The sequence below is a fragment of the Argopecten irradians genome, chromosome 9, assembly GCF_041381155.1.
Source record: "Argopecten irradians isolate NY chromosome 9, Ai_NY, whole genome shotgun sequence".
NCBI classification, from domain to species: domain Eukaryota; kingdom Metazoa; phylum Mollusca; class Bivalvia; order Pectinida; family Pectinidae; genus Argopecten; species Argopecten irradians.
This window is the reverse complement of record NC_091142.1, coordinates 1,526,121-1,549,012: the sequence shown is the minus strand read 5'-3', so window position 1 is coordinate 1,549,012 and position 22,892 is coordinate 1,526,121. Positions and strand designations below refer to the sequence as shown.

Here is a 22,892-nt window from a genome sequence, read left to right as displayed (position 1 = left end):
GGACTAAAAAGCCAATAACTGTTTTGTTAATAAAACCATGTATAACAATGAAGAAATGAAACAAATAATAAAAACAGTAAAGTTTGGGTGCCTTTTTGTTTATTGATGATTGGTAATACTTTATACGTATTTATGCAATGCCAATGCAAATTATTAGATTTCCTGCATCAACCTCTGAATAGGTGTTCGTCGCTCCAGATTGACATTTGCATTTTGTCAAGATGTATTGGTGAGGTCTTGACCGATCAGAAAACAGCAGAGTCCTGTAAGAATGTATCATGCTATACCAGTGATTATTTTGGGGTGTATTTGGGGCCAAAATTCGGCTCCTTCCCCAGCATTCCCACCACTTTTAGCTATTGGGGGTTTTCATAACCCCCAGCTTTTCGAAGAGGGGGTTTTGTTAAATAACTGGGGGTTTGTTTCACAAAATGAAAAAGATAATAAAACAAACTCGTAAAAATAACTTGTTTTCGTTTTATTTTTTCATTTCTATCAACAGATTGTACAAACAATCATGAAATTGTACAGAGTATAGAGCTGAACTTAACGGTTCTCTGCAGCTTTCTGTACAACCTCATTCTGATTTTAACCCTTTTGCTTGGAACAATATTCAATTACCATTCTATCCTCAACTGAGGACACAGACCTCCTGCTTGTAACAGCATTTACATGTCTGTTTTGTAATGAAAACCCACGTTCACATGGAACACTGGTCAGTGGACATGTTAACAAAATAGATGCAATTGTTGCAAAGTCAGGGAACAATTCATTGTAATCTTTGATTACCAAAAGACAGAACTCTGTAACATCCATTTCTCTGTTCATATTTACCACATGTTTGAATTGTCAAAAAGTCTTTTTCATTCTGCTAGAGTCAACTAGTGGCTGGGTTTCATTTTCATCACTACATGTATTGTAAAAGTCAATGATATTTTCTAAAATACCCAGCCCATGTTCCTTAATACCACTGACAGACTCTGGAAGTTTAGAAGGATTTAAGACTATGTTTAAGTCATGAAGGACACCCAAGGAACTATCAGGAAACCTTTTTGAAAACTCTCCGAGTAAGTTGTTTACATACTTTTTTTCTAAAATTCCTGTGAGCAATTCTGTCTCTTAGAGAACAACATATGGGAATACCTTGCCACTCTGAATGTTCATCTGTGTGATCTACTACTTCCTGTACCGTTGGAGTATTTTCATTCAAATAATGTGATGTAGATGCTACTATTGTTTTCAACTGATTAATATCTAAATTATCTTTCTGGAAAACTTTGCTTACAAGGTCCAAATGTCCTAAAATATCCTTTAATAATGCTAATGTCATCAGAAACTTAATGTTTTTAATTTTCTTCAGGATCCCCCTTGCCTTATTCCCACCTTCTGAATGCGGGCTACTAGCCACTTCATGCTCAAGACCAAGAATGAGGACTGAGTAGCAATCAAAACATGTACTTACAGCATCAGACATAGATAGCCAGCGTACCTAGCCTGTGTGGGTTTTTAAACCTTTTTACCTTTTTGCCCATCAAAGAAGTCAGTTCTTTGAGTTTATTATATCTAGAAGCTGAAAAATGATAAAAATTAAAGATAGCTATCAACATTTCATTCACAGATTTAAGAAAAGGGATGTCTTTCGCTGCCCAATAAGACACTAGAGATAGTCTATGTGCAGAACACCAAATATGAACTATTCGCGGATTTTTTCTCTGAAGTCTCACACCAACACCGCTGATCTTTCCAAACATTACTGAAGCACCGTCGCTGCCAAAACCACTTACTTTGGCAATATCATAACCTATTTCTTGCAACCAGTTAACAATACAGTTATATACAGTTTCTGCTTTCCCATCTTGAATAGGTATGTTGGCTACAACTCTATTTTGACTTTTCCTCCATGAACAATTTTGCAGAACATCACTAACTTTTTGTTAGTTGCTATGTCCAAGCTTTCATCAACCATTATGCCAATAAAGGGACTTTGAATGATTCGTGTTATTGTCAATTCTCTTAAAACATTTGCACTATACTCTTGCATTTTTTGAGCTGCTTGATGGTTAGACAAAATACACGACCTATTGGCCTCAGTCAGGACAGATGATTGATTTGATATCTGAAAAAAAAACCATGAAAACGTTATAATAACTACATTTACAAGGAAAATCTGCACATAATACAAACAAAATTTATGAAAACAACATCCGACAAATATTGATTTTCTTACTTCTTTACATACCTGTAAATCAATTAAACCAAGATATTGCCGGTTTGGTATATTTCGTTCAGCCATATGTGTTGCCGTTCGAATCTGGGCTTCTAAGACTGGCATGAATTTTCCTTTTACGCAACTTGTTGCCGCTTCAAAATAACGTTGTTGTGTTACAATTTTCTTTGCAAGTGTATGATCGTCCGATCTCATATGCCTGACAAGAGCAGAACGCTGATAATTCTTGGAGCCTGATACAAACGCATTGTTTTTTTAAAGTTTTTCGAGTGCTTGAGGCACATTCACATGTAATACAGTGCATGCGATCATTCTCATTTCGCAGCCAGTCAAAATCTTGCAACCATTTTTCTTTGAAGTTTTTTCTGTAGTTTACTGTTACTTTCAGTATCCTTTTTGGGCTTTTTTGTTGTTGTTGAACAATTTTCTGTGTCACAAGATCGTTTTTGCTGTGACGGTCCAGCGACGAAAAAATCGGCAATACTTTTCTGTGCCATGCTGATACAGTGATGAAAGAAGAACGCTGATTGGTCAGCCAATCAGAAGCATCAAACCATTTCCTAATTTCACTTTTGATATCTAATTCAGGCTTTGAATTGACCGTTCCCGTTTGCGTATCGACGATCGGATAAAAGCAAAGGCCATTGACAGTACGTTTTTTAAACGCATGGATTTTTAAATTCTACGTTTTTATTTCAAACTGTACTTAAAAAATGCACTGTAGTATGTGAATGGGAATGCTGCTTCCCCTACAGAAATTTAGCTGTATTTTCTCAATTTCATGTTACTATTTTCCAAAAGAACGACAAGAGGCCCAGAGGGCCTGTATCGCTCACCTGGTTTGTGATGCCAAGTAATGCTCTGAATACAAGTTCATTGTTTCTTTTCTGAAGGAACTAGAATATTTACCTCTAATTCCCCTATTGGGCCCAAAGGATGTTTCTGGCCAAATTTGGTGACAATCCATCCAGAACTCTAGGACAAGTAGCGATTTATAGGATTTACCTCTATTTCCCCTATTGGGCCCCGCCCCTCCTTCCCCCGGGGGGTCAGAGCCAAAATTTATACAAGTTCTGTTCCCCTTCCCCCAAGGATGTTTCTGGCCAAATTTGGTTACAATCCATGCAGAACTCTAGGACAAGTAGCGATTTATAGGATTTACCTTTATTTCCCCTATTGGGCCCCGCCCCTCCTGCCCCCAGGGAGGTCAGAGCCAAAATTTATACAAGTTCTGTTTCCCTTCCCCAAAGGATGTTTGTGGCCAAATTTGGTTACAATCAATGCAGAACTCTAGGACAGGTAGCGATTTATAGAATTGACCTCTATTTCCCCTATTGGGCCCCACCCCTCCTACCCCCGGGGGGTCAGAGCCAAAATGTATACAATTTCTGTTCCCCTTCCCCCAAGGATGTTTCTGGCCAAATTTGGTTACAATCCATCCAGAACTCTAGGACAAGTAGCGATTTATAGGATTTACCTTTATTTCCCCTATTGGGCCCCGCCCCTCCTTCCCCCAGGGAGGGTCAGAGCCAAAATTTATACAAGTTCTGTTTCCTTTCCCCAAAGGATATTTGTGGCCAAATTTGGTTGCAATCAATGCAGAGCTCTAGGACAGGTAGTGATTTATAGAATTTACCTCTATTTCCCCTATTGGGCCCGCCCCTCCTACCCCCGGGGGGTCAGAGCCAAAACCAAAATTTATACTAGTTCTTTTCCCCTTCCCCCAAGAATGTTTCTGGCCAAATTTGGTTACAATCCATCCAGAACTCTAGGACAAGTAGCGATTTATAGGATTTACCTTTATTTTCCCTATTGGGCCCGGCCCCTCCTGCCCCAGGGGGGTCAGGGTCACATTTATGCAAAATCTGATCCCCTTCCCCTAAGGAAGTTTCTGGCCAAATTTGGTTCTGCAGTCCATGCAGAACTCTAGGACAAGTAGCGATTTATAGGATTTACCTCTATTACCCCTATTGGGCCCCGCCCCCCCTGCCCCCAGGGGGTCAGGGTCACCATTTATGCAAAATCTGATCCCCTTCCCCTAAGGAAGTTTCTGGCCAAATTTGGTTGCAATCCATGCAGAACTCTAGGACAAGTAGCGATTTATAGGATTTACCTCTATTACCCCTATTGGGCCCTGCCCCTCCTGCCCCAGGGGGGGTGGGGTCACCATTTATTAGGGCTGAAACGATTAGTAATTTTTGTATTCGATTATTCGGTCACATGTAATCGATTACTAATCGATTAATCGTTTGAATTGAAGGCAACTATATTGTTTCACTACTGACTACTGAAAACGTCCGCCATGTTTTGTTATCAACTAATAATAACACCTACCGTATAATATGACAGAGGATATGCTTTATATAATATAAGCCTACCAACAAATAAGAATAGATGTATTGACAAAACAAACGTATTTTATCCCAAATAAGCTCTGTATTCCGTTCCTGTATTGTCTTCCATAACATCGTTTAAATCAAGTCTGCTAACCCGCTGTTTTGACGTGACCTTCACAGGTACGACTAATCAACCAAATCTGGATCGCCACGGAGTGACATAACCAAATTTTCGTCAATGAACTTTTTCATTTCCGTGATCAAAAAAATAAAATAAATCAACAACTCTTATATTCAATTAGAATATGAACAAAAACATTCTTTTTATATGATCAACACATGCAATAGTAAAATTTAAATGTTCAAGATTACTTCTCCTTCCGCTCCCGAGCGTCCCGGCGGCGATTAGGCCTCAGTGACGTAACAACATGGAGTCGATCGCTAGTGAAAATTGGCGAACAACGTGTTGCAAGCTTTCTCATGACATCCACTTTTTCATTGATTAATGACTTTAACTTCCACAGAGACATAATTTAACAAGTATTTCTCACATTATATATGCTTTGTTGAGTTCAAAAAATGTACATAAAGAGATAAAACTCCAGTCGGAATGGCTTACTCAGAAATCCATGATCTGTCAACGTGTTTAGTCAGCTTACAATGCACTGGCTATGCATGTTACGATTAACGATTAATAAAATCTTTAATCGATTATCAGCAATTAGCTTCATTAATCTAATCGCCTCCGATTATTCGACTAATCGTTTCAGCCCTACCATTTATGCAAAATCTTATCCCCTTTCCCTAACGAAGTTTCTGACCAAATATTGTTTTAATCCATGCACTACTTTATGACAAGTAGCGATTTAAAGGAAATGTTGACGGACGGACGACGGACGGATGACAGACGACGGACGACGCGCCATGACATAAGCTCACCAGCCCTTCGGGCCAGGTGAGCTAAAAAACCTCTGCTAAATATATATGCATTTCAATGAAGGAAAAATGTAGTTTTTTTTCCCAAATTAAAAGGTACAGGCCCCTGAAATGATCATATACAAAAATCTTTATACAGAGATGGTTGCTAAGATAGGTTATATTGTACTTACTTTGACAAGGAGATCCCACCAGGTTTTCCAACAAAATCTTCGTGATGAAGTACAGAGCTATTCCAGGGTAAATCGAGGAATTCCAGAATACGTTTCATCCAGACCTGTGGATGTAGCGAGAGTTGTTCATAGTATACAGGCATACAGTGACTAGAACCTACATGGAGACACTGGGCGTACATAGACTCCATCGCTTGGTTCCATTTCTTAAGACAACTACGGTAACTGGAAAGGTCAAATCCGGTAATGGTCACCTTTCGGGAGATGATTGAATGCACCACAGCTCTACCATCACGAATCATGAATAGAAATTTGGAGTTCGGAAATAATTTTGATAAATAAAGGCTTGATTTCAGTGTGAAAGGATCTTTGTTACAAAGCCTTGGTGCTGCCTCGCCATGCTTGGCAATCACTTCCAGCATGAATGCCGTTATCGCCGAATCTATCACTTCGTCTGTGATTCCTGCCTCGTTCAGGCGACGTTTTTCTGTCTCTGATCGTTGCCAATGGGTCCTCATTCCCAGAATCCTTGGAATCACTCTTGTTTCCTCACCACAACGAACTTCTGGATGAGCATCCAGCATGACCCGCATTAATGTCGTGCCACTTCGGGGCATGCCACCGATGAAGATAATTGGCATGTTTTTATCGTATGGTATGGCTTTTTGATTGTGATCATAGATATATTTGATTTGCTCTTTCGGAACCATATAAGCTTTGGGTCCATTCTCACAAGGGAGATAACTGTATATGAAAAATACAAAGGACATGCAAAGCAAGCCTCCGAAAACGGTCTTCTTCCTCATCCTCATGGATACACCAAATCTAAATATCAAACATCAGTGGAAACTCTGGCTGGTTGTTACTCAACAACAACATCAGCAGTCTTCTTCTTCATATCAGTAAGTAGACGTCACGCTTAAGTACAATCATGACTGTATAATAATTCAAATTTGAGGATTATGTTCAAAACTAGCTTTTTACAGCACATGATTACATTTCAAGTTGTTTATCATGTCAAGTCAGAAGAGTATTTTTAGCTGAAGAACACACTATCCTCAGATCTTTAACCTGAGACTCATGGCTATCTCCTAGCCAATCAAATGACCACTGCTCCGCAATTAATCTTTATAGTACAGCAATCTTCTCTTAGTTCATCACTGCAAGAAAAACAATACAAGGTTAACAAGATGCCTCAAAGCAGTATTCCCTGTGGCTGCAATAGTACATATTATATATAGCTCTCCCATCCTACAGTAGTACAGTCAAACCTGTGTAATGAGACACCCCAAGGGACAGACAGGTGTCTTAATATACAGGTTACCGAAGGATCGCGATACCATAGTATGCATAACATGTACAGCATTAATAAGGGCTTAATTAAATTAGCTTTAAAGGTAGGTTTCGCCCAATGAAATATATAGACTACGAAATTGAAATTTATCCTGTACATAGATATAATCTTCAGATCATTTTCAATGCATACAGCGAACAATATGGGTGGTCAGTTGTCTAGCTTGACCAGGAAAATACTCCCCTAAAAATAGAGTGAAGTCAAGCTTTACATAGAACATGACGTACTTTTTTCCAAAATGAGGCCGCATCAACAAACGGAAGCGTGCAACAAAATGTCAGATAGAAGTGACAGTCTTGACACGGCATGTTTAGTTAAAAAAACAACAACAACAAATTGAAGTGCGATGGACTGTTTACCATATACATATCATATAATCTAAAACACTTCATGTTACTTACATGCGCTCGCTAGCTTTGTACACCAAATATACATGTAGTTAGTCTGCGGCTGTTTGTGCGCTGGCATATGTGTTGAAATTTAACTCACGTGCAATGCCGTTACACGAGTCCCAACAGATTCGGGCAAGTTCCACTTGAGATGTGGCTTCTGTTTCTTCTATTGTACATGCCATCTCTGAATTTAATTCCCTATAGATATCCTAGGACGCTACCGAATCCATTATAATTTCCTCCACTTTGTTGCCGATTCAGATATATTTTTCTTTATCTCACACACTTTAGTTCAGCCATTTTGTTTACTTTTAGTGCGTGACAATGCGCATGCGCGAAACTTTGACAACACAATCCATCGCAGCTTCATTTGCATACTATTTTGTCAGACGGACACCGTAATAACATCAAGGATTTCCTTCAATTTTGTATTCAAGACACATTTGTTCAATCTCAAACGCATAAAGAAATTAAATTGAGGTATTTTAATATGTTTTTCCATCTTTTCTTCCGTTCATCGCATTTCACAAAAAAATATTTATTTGGTTGGGCGAAATCTACCTTTAAATGTTTCACAGTTATGAATGTACTTAATTTTCATCACAACAGAAGCACTTACTAATTACTAAAATATTCTTTATCTGTTACAGTAGTAGTCAAAATGTATTTTAGAGAGAGAGAGAAAACAAAAGTAAATTTTATTGAAATTTGATTATTTAAATTTTGAATTAATCATAAATCACTATTAACAAGAGGTCCCAGAGGGATCTTGGCGCCCACGAAAGAATGATCTACATCTGACAATGGAAAGATGGATCTTTTCTCTGCTTTTCAAACTTTTACTACAAACTTTATATAAAATTTGAGAAAGATCCTTTCATTACTTACTGAGATATATGGCAGTAACAAACTTCAATTATCAAAATCCAAGATGGCTACTTGTTGGCCATCTTGTTCAGCAATTGATCCCAAAATGCAATATATATGCACAACTAAGATCCTAGGGGAACCTGAATATGAAATTTGAGACAGATCGTTTCAGTACTTTCAGAGAAATAGCAGTAACAAACTTCAATAATCAAATTCCAAGATGGTGGCCTATCGGCCATCTTTTCCACCGAATGGTCTGAAAATGCAATATGCACAACTAGGGACCTAGGGGAACCTTCACATGAAATTTGAGACAGATTCTTTCAGTACTTTATGAGAAATAGTGGTAATAAAACTTCAATTACCAAAATCCAAGATGGCGGCCTGTCGGCCATCTTGTTCACCGATCAGTCCGAAAATGCTGTATGAACAACAAGACCTCTAGAGGAACATGCACATGAAATTTGAGACATATCCCTTCATTACTTTCTGAGAAATAGCGGTAACAAACTTTAACTATCAAAATACAAGATGGCTGCCTGGCGGCCATCTTGTTGGCCGATCGATCCCAAAATGCAATATGCACAACAAGGGACCTAGGGGAACCTGCACACGAAATTTGAGAAAGATCCCTTCATAACTTTCTGAGAAATAGCGGTAACAAACTTCAATTGTCAAAATCCTAGATGGCGGCCTGGTGGCCATCTTGTTGTCTGATCTGTCCAAAAATGCAATATGCACAACTACGGCCCTAGGGCAACCTACATATGAAATTTGAGAAAGATCCCTTCAGTACTTTCTGAGAAATAGCGGTAACAAACTTTAACTATCAAAATCCAAGATGGCTGCCTGGCAGCCATTTTGTTGACCGATCAGTCCCAAAATGCAATATGCACAACTAGGGCCCTAGGGGAACCTGCACATGAAATTTGAGACAGATTATTTCAGTACTTTATGAGAAATAGTGGTAATAAAACTTCAATTACCAAAATCCAAGATGGCTGCCTATCGGCCATCTTGTTGACCGATCGGTCCCAATATACAATATGCACAACTAGGGACCTAGAGGAACCTACAAATACAATTTGAGACAGATCCTTTCAGTACTTTCTAAGAAATAGCGGTAACAAATTTTAACTATCAAAATCCAAGATGGCAGCCTGTCGGCCATCTTGTTCACCGATCAGTCCGAAAATGCTGTATGCACAAGAAAACCTCTAGAGGAACATTCACATGAAATTTGAGACATATCCCTTCATTACTTTCTGAGAAATAGCGGTAACAAACTTTAACTATCAAAATACAAGATGGCTGCCTAGCGGCCATCTTGTTGGCCGATCGGTCCCAAAATGCAATATGCACAACTAGGGACCTGAGGAACCTGCACACGAAATTTAAGACAGATCCCTTCATAACTTTCTGAGAAATAGCGGTAACAAACTTCAATTGTCAAAATCCTAGATGGCGGCCTGGTGGCCATTTTGTTGACCGATCAGTCCCAAAATGCAATATGCACAACTAAGGCCCTAGGGGAACCTGCACATGAAATTTGAGACAGAATTGTTAACGGACGGACGGACGGACGGACGGACGGAAGGACGACGGACTACGGACGAAAGGCGATTTGAATAGCCCATCATCTGATGATGGTGGGTTAAAAATATTAAAATTTAATTATTTATAACTAGTATTTTTTATTTAGATTTTTCATTTTAAATTTACACCAAAACTTTAGAAAATTCATTCCCTTTCATTATTTTTAACATGATTATTAGTGAAATCCGGAAATTTTAAACCTTTCCGGATCTAGTATTACACTTACCCAAAATGGCAGCCATTACGATTGACTTACACCTGAGTGTTAGGCCTATTAAACATGAATCAAAGTGCCAAGGCCACTCATAGATACTGTGAATGAAGGACTCAAACAAAGGAATAAGGAAATTGGTTTTTCATTTAAATATTGAATTTAGTATACTGAGTGTGCAGTGTTGAATTTTGGAGTTAATCATATATACATATATACGGTAGACTATACCGTATTTATTCTATGAAGATTATGATGTATTTTTAAGTTGTTTCAAGAACAATAAGTTGAATATCTCATTTTCCTAAAATAACTGAAATAAATTTTCTATTAAAATTATTACTGAAATAACGATTTCAACACCAATAAATCCGGTCAGAATCTGAGTCATTTTTTACAATTCTTTATTAATCACTTAAATTATTTTTTTCGTCAATGTTTCTTAAAAGACAAAAAAAAAAATATAATAAGTTAACATATCCCTATCTTAATATCCACTTAATATTTAAGAATATTTTCGGAAAAATATAACATCATAGCCAGATAACTTTGCCAAAAAAAGCTACATTATTTTGTTACATATAACACTCAGATTTCTTTTAAATTCACAAGAACGCTAGTACAGCTAGTCGTAACTTAATATCAAGAAAACTTCATGTTATGCATCGGACTTTAGGAAGTCTTCGTAAGCCTAGCAGTTGAAACACGTTATTGTGACTTTTGCTTTGTCGACTTTTGAAAAATAATAAATCATGGCCAGATACTTTTGCCAAATAAAAGGTACATTAGTTGGTTACTTATAACACTCAAATTTCTTTCGAATTCATAAGAACGCTAACATCAAGAAAATTTCATGCAATGCATTGAACTTTAGCAAGTCTTCGTAAGGCTACCGTAGATTACACGGCAATATAAGTTCATTTATCACTTTAAGCTGCTCTTACATATATAGTGTAACTTCCCAAAACCGAATCTTCTTAAAACCGATCACCTCTAGAAACCGAACTTGGATGTAATGTACGGAATGAATTCCTCTTTATTAATAGTAAATAAAACTTCCCAAAACCGATCCCTCCCAATTCCGAATACCGGACCGATTTTGAGATCAGAATAGTCAAATGTAACTTAAGTATACTTCTGAAAACCGGCCTGACCTGAGCGACACCGAGAGCTTGCATATTGAGATCTGATCAACCGAACGTGAAATACACACGTACCTGTATCCATCATTGTTGCATGTCATGTCCTGGGGCATGTATACATGTGTGAAAGCTATAGGTATATGTACACGGTAATTATACCAGTGATGATGGTGTAATTATTTAATTATGTCAATTGTTTAGATATTTAACGAAGGTCTACCTTCACATGTACTGGCGATTTGTTTACTGTAGGAAAACAAGCAAAGCTAGTAATAAAGAGGAAGTTTTGTATTCATTTACATAAGAAGTTGTCCTGCAGACAACGTAAATAATCTATATGAAGAAGTCGAAGCCATGCATTTTCTTAGAAATTGATCATGTCAAATAATGACTGGCATCGACTGATCATCATGTAATTAGACCATATTTAATTAATTTGATACTTGACGTAACCGGAAGTGATCGGCCGTATGTAGGTTAATAGTGCATACGAGAACATCTCCAAGAACATTCACGCAACTAACTACGTTTATAAGCGGCAAAAAAGTCGAGATTGCTTTAATCCTTTCCTTTTGAACGTATGATTCTCTCTTTATTTTATAACAATCACATTAACAATCAAAATCCGACGGTTATAACGAAAACTAGGCATACAGGCAGTACAGTATAGTGTAGACAACGACTTCCGATCAATTGAATCCAGATCGTAATGATCGATATTCGGTTCACTTCTCCAAACCGAACCCTCTCTAAACCGGCCAAAATCCTTTGCACCGACCATGATCGGTTTCGGGAGGTTCCACTGTATAGATCTATATTATCATTATATTTTGTAAGTTTATGTAGATAAGTTTTGTAATTTTTCCATTTCAATACAACGCAGTTGTCAATAAACAAAAGACACAACTACCAGTGACAGAACAAGAGAGGACACTCGGACTCAAAACTATTAACTTTTACTGCACAATAATATTATCATATATAGTTCGTCAATGCAACCAAAACAAAAAAGTTTATAAACGTAATAAGAACTTTCTTTTGCAATTATCTTCCTAACGTTTGATTACATTAATCAATCAGATGCATGAATTACGTAAAATTGGAACAAAATATACACAATCCAAAATCAACCGAAAGTCTGCCACGGAGGAAGACATCGAAGAAGGTGTTGTTTGTGATTTTCAGGAGTCAAGATGACGCGTAATGAGACCAAAATCATAAAGTCCCAACTGAATACTCAAAACACACCGTCTATGGTGCATATGTATGTACAAATTCAATGTTTGTATTTTTGAATACTAAGGTTTGATTTATTCATACCATCAAGTAGTATGTAAAATGAACAAAACAACATTGAATTTTCATGGCGGAGTGGTTTTATTGTATAGATGTGCACAGGTTTCACATCATCAAAAATGTGAGTAAATGTTTATAGTTATATGCAGAATTTGTCTTTGATGTAATGCTCACTAGCTGTTATCGCAAAATTTATTGAAAGGTCAGAATTTTTTTTTTATTTTTTTTTTTATTTTTACATACATTTTTATTCAAGAAATGCACGTATTTTACGTATAGTATTTTACAAATAAATACATAACTTCAGCAAATTTGATTCTCTCATACTGACATTCAAATCATTCATACATATGTTTATTCTTATAATAAATACATTATATGAATTATGATTATAATCTCTTAAATTAATAACTGTTGAAAATAAAGACAGATAATATTAGTACAAGTTAATGTCATGATTTCGTCAAATAAAACAAGGGAAATAACTCGTATACATGTACTTGTTTTGACGTAAGGATCTTTAGAGGGGAGATAACTCACAATCAGAACATCTCTATCATCAAGAGTCTGACTGAATGAGACTAAGTGACTAAAACAACATCCTGTAAGCTGCCACGTGTAGTGTATGTGGTACCTCGTGGCAATGTTAGACATATTTCGGAGCACATGTTTGTCTTGAGAGGATTCAAATATGGGTTTCGGCTTGTTCTTTATTAATATGGTGAGTATTTTTTTTTTTTTTATTACGTGTTACTGTAACTGTTATTTCTGAATTTTTAAAACACATATTCGGATATTCCATGTGTTGACTTATATTGATAAAGATTATGATATGACAAAATAACATATTCTTTACATATATCTGTGTAATTCGGTTTATTGTTATTATTATTTTTTTTTTTTTTTAGGTTTGCTGTTTAGGGTGAAGTGGATAGGATTATTTCTATTAAGGTGACAGTGTTATGGATTTTCAAGTTTTGGATTTATTTGTCATAAGCATGCACCTTATAAGATGTCAGAGGTTGGATTAATACCCAGAAAAGCACATACTGATTTCGTTACATTTGAAAGAGGTAAATTTTTAAGTTTTTGAGTTCTGCAGACAAAGTGTACTTCTTGTCTGAGTAGCTGTTCAATATTTACATTTTTTTGCTTACAATCACTTGTGTAATATGCCTTATAAATAACAAAAGAAATGAATGTGAGTATGAAATTTATATTTTCATATTTCTCATAGTCTATTTTATAGCCCAGTACTATATTTTCTAATGTGATCATATTTTTACAGTATCCTAGTGTTCGAAACAACTCATTGATGCGAAGAATGAATGAGTTTATATATTTACATCTTACAAAAAAGTGTTCATAATTTTCCTCATCCCACAAAGAATACATAGCGGATTGTTTTTTATTTTCAATTTGCAAAGGAGTGAGTTATTGACCAAAATTCTATTGATAAGCTTCCATTTAAACACTTTTATTCTGTTATTATCAATTTTATTGGAAGTAAACTCGAGCGATTTTTCTAATTTGTGTTCTAAATCAGATTTACTAAGATGTATAAATGTTTTCTCCCAGGCTATGTAGGCTATAGGCTGTTCCGAAGTCTTTTGAACCAAATTTCTATATAGATTTTTATTTGTGATTTTTTCAATTGATAAACATTGTTTGGTATGGTATAGTGATACTTTTAAATGTTCATTTTTATCATTGAAATCATATTTTGATATGTCTGAATTCTTTAATTTTTCCTGCCATGATTTTGGTATTGCCTTTTTAATCATATATATCTGTGATATCCAGTTGTGTTTATGTTGAAGTTTGTTCAAAATTCTGTTTTCATTAATACAACCTTCAGTGTCTAGAATGTCTCTAATGGTAATAATGTCACTTTTTATCCAGTTGGTAAAGATTAGATATTTTCTGTTAAGTGTGATAAATTTATTTCCCCATATCACTTGTTTTCCAATATCTGTAACAGTTTTTGGATTTTTCATGTAACCACCACCTATTTTCACCCAAGCATTTATTATATCTTGGTAAAATTTAGGTATATTTTTGAACATTTCTAAGCATTTTGTATCGGCTATGTTCATCGAGAAAATTAACATGTCTTTTCCAATTAAGGATTAAAGTCTCTTTCTGGTGGTTCTATCTAAGGATAAAGTTGAGTAGGGTATCGATATTTGGAATGGGCCGCGAAGCGGTCCATGAAACAAATATCGATACCCTACTCAACTTTATCCTTCGATAGAACCACCAGAAAGAGACTTTAATCCTTATATTTACAGTCTTAACTATTATTTTCGTAGCTCAAAATTTACCCTTATTAGTGTTTATGGCATTTATAAGACTAAAATTGAATTATATCGTTTGGTTCCGACAGGCATTTGGAACAGCCACTCGAAGTTGCGGAAATTCCCGCCAATTTATCAATGAACATACAAATAAAATGAGTTCCGTCTGATGAAGCATATATATGGGGTTTTCCCGGTATGAAACTATAAATCGTTTTATTTATCTGTTGTTAAAAACACCGTGGTGCAAAGCACTTTGGATTTAATCTTTTACTTCGTATGATTACACACGCTTACATAATTCATAACGTGGCAGGATATTTAACGTAGTTGTGACGCGGCGTCCGATTCAAACCGCCTGTGTCAAGGAGGTGTGACAAACAGAGAGTTTTTTCAATTTTGTGATCACTTGAGTTCTACTTAATCAGTTCACGTTTGAAATTACTTGAATACACGGATGTTTACATAGTTCAATGTCATTATTTCCGGATTTTGGAGATTTTCAAATGCATCGGACGTCGTTTCGAGGAACATGTACAAACACAGGTAGGCCCACTACTGTAAACGTTTACCGCTCTCAAAATATTAGCATATATTTATATTGGTGTTTCAAACACTTCAATAAATATTAGAGATATCTATTACAAGTATTGTAAAGCTACAATTGTAGGATTCCATTTCATTCATATTTCGAAACACCCAAACGTACATTGTGTAAGTAGATAACGTACAGGACTTGTCTGTCCCCCGAGGCGAACAAAAATGCATTATCGTGCTAGGTCGTTTTGGTTAAACTTATGCAACTCAAAGACTGATGTTGTCCTAACATATCTTATCCATTTGCGTACAACCAAATATGTTAAAAATACAAATAGGATGTAGATCTACATGTTGTAGCGAACAACACAGACTCACCGACACACAACATGTAAACATTGCGACGTCATCGGAATGTGCAAAACTGTACATTGTACAACAGTGTTTATTTATCATACGCACGGAAGCATTGCTCAAAGAGGTACGGTAGTAACATAAACAATGTAGCTTTTCTACATTTGTATTTACACACGTACATGTATATGTGTTAAAACCTATTTTGATACATGTACATGTTCATCGAACCTACGTTTGGTACTGAAAACACCAAAAGGTTCTGATTTGGACCACCATAAATTCATCCGCACGGCTCCAAATTGCGCGTGACATACTCAATCTATCGAGAAATAAAGTTGAGTAGCCTTTGGTTGAAATCAACGGGGGTTATACTATCAATTCACTACTGACTGTAAATATATTGGTTTAGATAAAATTCAGGAATAACTTTCAATTGGTTTTCTTCATTGTTTTTTAATTTTTTAACCCATCCTACAAGTATAGTTGTGATATGAGATTTAAGATCTAAATTGTTTAGTCCTCCTTCATTGTAAGGTCTACATAGAGTTTTTCTTTTCACTTTTTCATTCTTACCTTCCCATATAAATTTATGGATAATACTTTCCACCTCTATTATACTATTTTTTGGGATACTTAGTACAGATATAAGATAGGTTAACTGGGGTATAAGTAATGATTTAACAATTTGTATTCATCCGATCATTGATAATTTCCTAATTTTCCAAATATTAATTAGTTTATTTATTTTTTCGATTTTATTCTCCCAGTTGACTTGAGATGATTGGAAATTGTTAAGCCCAAAGTATACTCCTAATGCTTTTATAACACTTTGTGACCAGTCTATATTTTCAAAGTCATCTTTTATTTGTATTTTATTGTTTCCTAACTTTAGACCTAGAGATTTTTTTCTATTAAGAATCAAGCCCGAGAGACTTCCAAATATTTCTATAAGATTCAGGGCAGTAGAGATATCAGTTTTAGATTTTAGAAATAATGTAGTATCATCTGCAAGTTGAGAAATTTTGAAATGTCTTTTCATTGTATATTTAACTTTGATACCATGAATATTTTCATCTTGTCTTATTTTCATAGCTAATGTTTCAACTGTGATAAACAAATAACAGGGCTGATAGAGGACAGCCTTGCCCGATTCCACGTGTAATCTTTACTGGTTCTGATAACCAACCATTGTTTGTAATTAAACAATAGATATTACTGTATAGGATAGAGACCCATTTTCTAAAACTATCTTTAAATCCAAAACTTTTCAAAGTATGAAACATAAATTCCCATTCTATTGAATCAAAGGCCTTGGCGAAATCTAAAAATAGAATTGATCCTGTGACATTAAATTTCTCTGAATAATCTATTATATCTTTGATTAGCCGAATGCTATATCTAATATCACGACCTTCGACAAAACCATTCTGGTCAGTATTTATAATTTTATGTAGGAGGGGTTTTATTCTTTCTGATAAACAATGAGCTAATATCTTGTAATCTATATTTAGAATAGTCAGAGGTCGCCAATTATTTAGGTCTAATGGATCATTTTTTTTTATACATTAATGACAAAATCCCTACTCTTTGTGAATATGCTAATTCATTGTTTAAATATCCTTCATTAATAGAGTCTAGTAGTAATTCTTTTAAATAAGGCCAAAATTTCCTATAAAATTCTGTTGTTAGTCCATCTGAGCCTGGAGCTTTATTTAATTTCATTTTGTTTATAGCTAGGTAGCATTCATTTTCTGTTATTAGGCCTTCACATTTATCACTATCTTCATCAGTTAATTTTGATTCAAAGTTTATAGAATCTACATATTGTTTTATTTCATCTGAATTTGGACACTTTGTAGTGTACATAATTTCATAAAATTGTTTTTTCATATTTTAATATGTCCTCTTGTTTTGACAGTAATTCCCCTTTTTCATTTTTTAGTTTAGTTATCGATTTCTTCATTTGTCTCCCCTTTTCTAATGAGAAAAAATATTTAGTATTTTTTTCACCCTGCTCCACCCACTTAGCACGTGATCTTATCTGTGTTCCTATAGCTAAGTGCGAGTAGTGGTCTTCTATCTGCTTTGTAATTGTATTTATTTCCTCTTGGTTTGGATTATTTTCTTCAAGTTTTTTAAGCTTGCTTTCTAAATCATTTATTATATTTTTTCTGAATTTAGATTTTTTCTTTCCAAATTCTATTGATTGTTCACGGATTTCAGTTTTGCATAGATCCCATAACAAAAGGTCAGAATATTGTTTCCTAATCGGCCGTAATACACATAGGCCTACACACATGAAATTGACACTGCCAAGCCAAATTAGACAAGAGGCCCAGGGGGCCTGTATCGCTCACCTGGTTTGTAATGCCAAGTTATGTTCTGAATACAACTTCATTGTTTCTTTTCTGAGGAAATTTGAATATTTACCTCTAATTCCCCTATTGGGCCCCACTCTTTCTCCTCCAGGGGGGTCAAAGTCAAAATTTATACAAATTCTGTTAATCCCAAGAATGTTTCTGGCCAAATTTGGTTACAATCCATGCAAAACTCTAGGACAAGTAGCGATTTTTAGGATTTACCTCTATTTCCCCTATTGGGCCCCGCTCCTCCTGCCCCAGGGAGGTCAGGGTCACCATTTATGCAAAATCTGATCCCATTCTTCTAAGGAAGTTTCTGGCCAAATTTGGTTGCAATCCATGCAGAACTGTAGGACAAGTAGCGATTTATAGGATTTACCTCTATTACCCCTAATGGGCCCGCCCCTCCTGCCCCAGGGGGGTCAGGGTCACCATTTATGCAAAATCTGATCCCCTTCCCCTAAGGAAGTTTCTGGCCAAATTTGGTTGCAATCCATGCAGAACTCTAGGACAAGTAGCGATTTATAGGATTTACCTCGATTACCCCTATTGGGCCCCGCCCCTCCTGCCCCCAGGGGGTCAGGGTCACCATTTATGCAAAATCTGATCCCCTTCCCCTAAGGAAGTTTCTGGCCAAATTTGGTTGCAATCCATCCTACAGTACATATTATATATAATATGACAATGTCTCTCCCATCCTACAGTAGTACATATTATATATAGTATGACAATGTCTCTCCCATCCTACAGTAGTACATATTATATAGGATGACAATATCTCTCCCATCCTACAGTATATATTATATATAGTATGACAATATCTCTCCCATCCTACAGTAGTACATATTATATATAGTATGACAATGTCTCTCCCATCCTACAGTACATATTATATAGTATGACAATGTCTCTCCCATTCCTACAGTAGTACATATTATATATAGTATGACAATGTCTCTCCCACCCTACAGTACATATTATATATAGTATGACAATATCTCTTCCATCCTACAGTAGTACATATTATATATAGGATGACAATATCTCTCCCATCCTACAGTAGTACATATTAAATATTATTATATATATTATGACAATGTCTCTCCCATCCTACAGTACATATTATATAGTATGACAATATCTCTCCCATCCTACAGTAGTACATATTATATATAGTATGACAATATCTCTCCCATCTTACAGTACATATTATATATAGTATGACAATGTCTCTCCCATTCCTACAGTAGTACATATAATATATAGTATGACAATATCTCTCCCATCCTACAGTACATATAATATATAGTATGACAATGTCTCTCCCATCCTACAGTAGTACATATTATATATAGTATGACAATGTCTCTCCCATCCTACAGTAGTACATATTATATATAGTATGACAATGTCTCTCCCATCCTACAGTATAGTACACATTATATATAGTATATGACAATATCTCTCCCATCCTACAGTAGTACATATTATATATAGTATGACAATGTCTCTCCCATCCTACAGTAGTACATATTATATATAGTATGACAATATCTCTCCCATCCTACAGTAGTAAATATTATATATAGTATGACAATATCTCTCCCAACCTACAGTACATAATATATAGTATGACAATGTCTCTCCCATCCTACAGTAGTACATATTATATATAGTATGACAATGTCTCTCCCATCCTACAGTAGTACATATTATATATAGGATGACAATGTCTCTCCCATCCTACAGTAGTACACATTATATATAGTATGACAATATCTCTCCCATCCTACAGTAGTACACATTATATATAGTATGACAATGTCTCTCCCATCCTACAGTAGTACATATAATATAGTATGACAATATCTCTCCCATCCTACAGTAGTAAATATTATATATAGTATATGACAATATCTCTCCCATCCTACAGTACATATTATATAGTATGACATTATCTCTCCCATCCTACAGTACATATTATATATAGTATGACAATATCTCTCCCATCCTACAGTAGTACATATTATATATAGTATTTCAATATCTGTCCCATCCTACAGTACATATTATATATAGTATGACAATGTCTCTCCCATTCCTACAGTAGTACATATTATATATATAGTATGACAATGTCTCTCCCATCCTACAGTAGTACATATTATATATATAGTATGACAATGTCTCTCCCATCCTACAGTAGTACACATTATATATAGTATGACAATATCTCTCCCATCCTACAGTAGTACATATTATATATAGTATGACAATGTCTCTCCCATCCTACAGTAGTACATATTATATATATAATATGACAATATCTCTCCCATCCTACAGTAGTAAATATTATATATAGTATGACAATATCTCTCCCATCCTACAGTACATAATATATAGTATGACAATGTCTCTCCCATCCTACAGTAGTACATATTATATATAGTATGACAATGTCTCTCCCATCCTACAGTAGTACATATTATATATAGTATGACAATGTCTCTCCCATCCTACAGTAGTACACATTATATATAGTATGACAATATCTCTCCCATCCTACAGTAGTACACATTATATATAGTATGACAATGTCTCTCCCATCCTACAGTAGTACATATTATATATAGTATGACAATATCTCTCCCATCCTACAGTAGTAAATATTATATATAGTATGACAATATCTCTCCCATCCTACAGTACATATTATATAGTATGACATTATCTCTCCCATCCTACAGTACATATTATATTGTTATGTATGACACTAAATACATGTAGTTATGAGATAAGGGAGATAACTCCTATAGCTTTTTTTATCAATACATCCTATGAAGGTCATATCATTGATTTAGGTTATAGAACTTTCTAGAATATAATCATGTATAAACAAATATGTTTGTAAACATGTTGATTTTAAGTAGAGATCTAGAATGATCTATTTCCAGAAAGTTATGTGTGTTTATTTGTTTACTGCTTTTAGTTAGATATTTCTAGAAGTAGAAGGTTCTCCAATATTCTTGAATTAGGGTTTAGCTATATATACTCCAGCTGTCCAAGGCTAATCAGAACTGTAATGAGACCTGTAATAAGACATATCAAGAATTGTACAGCGCCATATAAGATTCTATTGGGAGAGCTATTGTGACTTTATCTGTGGATTATTACAACACTTTGTGTGGATTTATTCATATTGCCTGGAACTTTACAAATCATCAGTGGACATTCAATTTCCTTGTGGATTTGTGATTATTGTTAATTTGAAACCTGGAAGGATCAAGGATTATACCAGGACATTCGCATACAGATAAGTAACACTTTAAATCACCGTACTAGTCTTGTACCACCACCAATTACTTTAGATATTGTAAACCATCTCTGTATAATATTGTATATATAATTAAATTGTGTTTTGAATTTAGCTGCTGGTTTCTCCTTTCTGTTATTCGTTAATGTAACAGAATTGGGGGCTCGTCCGGGATCGATATTCAATTTGTGAAATCTAACTTTGAAAAATTAATTAAGAAATTTTCAAAATTTGTGTACAAACTTTGAGTTTACATTTGAAACCAACAGCTAGATAAATATGACTACTATGCAGGTAGAACAGTTTGTTAAAGCGCCATCCCTGGATGTTCTTTTGCAAGTTAGTAAGAAGGATTTATTGTTATTGAGTAAACATTTAGGCCTAGCTATCAAAACTAATTTGAGGAAAGCTGAAATTAGGAATGTAATTATAAGATATTTTGTTGACAATGGCAAATTTGACTCTAGTGCATTAGATAGTATAGAGGAAACAGTCACTTCAGAAATCCAAATTAGACAAATGGAACTTGAACATGAAATGAAAATGAAACAAATAGAGAAAGAAATGAGAGAAAGAGAAATAGAAAAGGAGTTAAGAGAAAAAGAAATAGACAAAGAAAGAGAGTTAAGAGAAAAAGAAATTGAGAAAGAATTAAAAGAAAAAGAGAGAGATCAGATGTTAGAGCTAGAGAAGGAAAAAATTCAAGCTGAAACAGAACTTAGAATTAAAGAATTAGAACTAGCTTCTCAAGACAGTTCAAGTAATCTAACTTTTAGGGGTTTACAAGGAAACAGAGGTTTTGATGTCAGTAGAAATATTAGGTTAGTTCCTCCTTTTCAAGAGAAAGAAGTTGACAAGTATTTTCTACATTTTGAGAAAATAGCTGATAGTATGAAATGGCCTGAAGATAAGCTTACAATGCTTCTTCAAAGTGTCTTGATAGGTAAAGCTAGAGACATTTATTCTTCTTTATCTGTAGATGACATTTCAAATTACCAAGTAGTCAAGAAAGCTATTTTGAAAGCTTATGAGTTAGTTCCTGAGGCTTACCGCCAGAAATTTCGAAACTCAAGAAAGAGAGATGAACAAACTCATGTAGAATTTGCCAGAGAAAAGGAACAATTATTTAATAGGTGGTGTGATTCTAAAGAAATTGATGAGGATTTCGGTAAATTGAGGCAATTATTGTTGATAGAGGAGTTTTAAACGTTGTGTCCACACAAACATAAAAACTCATTTAGATGAGAGAAAAGTTGAAACACTTAGTGAAGCAGCTACAATGGCTGATGATTACGCTCTCACCCACAAAGGCTCATTTGTTAAAAACAGTTCTCAAGACAAAAACAGTACCACAGGTACTAGTAAATTTGGTCAGCCTAGGAACCCAACCTTTAGTGGCCCTTCCAACGACAAACCTAAATTAGGTGATAAAACTAAGTCTGCTTCTAAAACAGATGATAGGGTAGGTGTGGGGTCTCCTTCTGGTCTTGTTTGT

General features: G+C 35.3%; 1 protein-coding gene and 1 long non-coding RNA gene across 3 annotated transcripts in view; both read right to left on the bottom strand.

Moving 5' to 3' along the window:
• Window positions 1–22,892, bottom strand: part of LOC138331060 (protein-tyrosine sulfotransferase 1-like) — a 55,347-nt gene that overhangs the window by 10,595 nt on the left and 21,860 nt on the right. For both annotated transcript variants that reach the window (XM_069278519.1, XM_069278520.1), the window contains exon 2: window positions 5,673–6,832. In XM_069278519.1, coding sequence (XP_069134620.1) covers window positions 5,673–6,484 — 812 coding nt within the window. In that variant the 5' untranslated portion in view covers window positions 6,485–6,832. The remainder of the gene's footprint in view (window positions 1–5,672; window positions 6,833–22,892) is intronic.
• Window positions 458–3,743, bottom strand: LOC138331061 (uncharacterized). Its single transcript, XR_011209649.1, has 2 exons — window positions 2,240–3,743; window positions 458–2,116 (listed from the first exon to the last, which is right to left on the bottom strand). It is a non-coding gene; the product is annotated as an uncharacterized lncRNA (long non-coding RNA).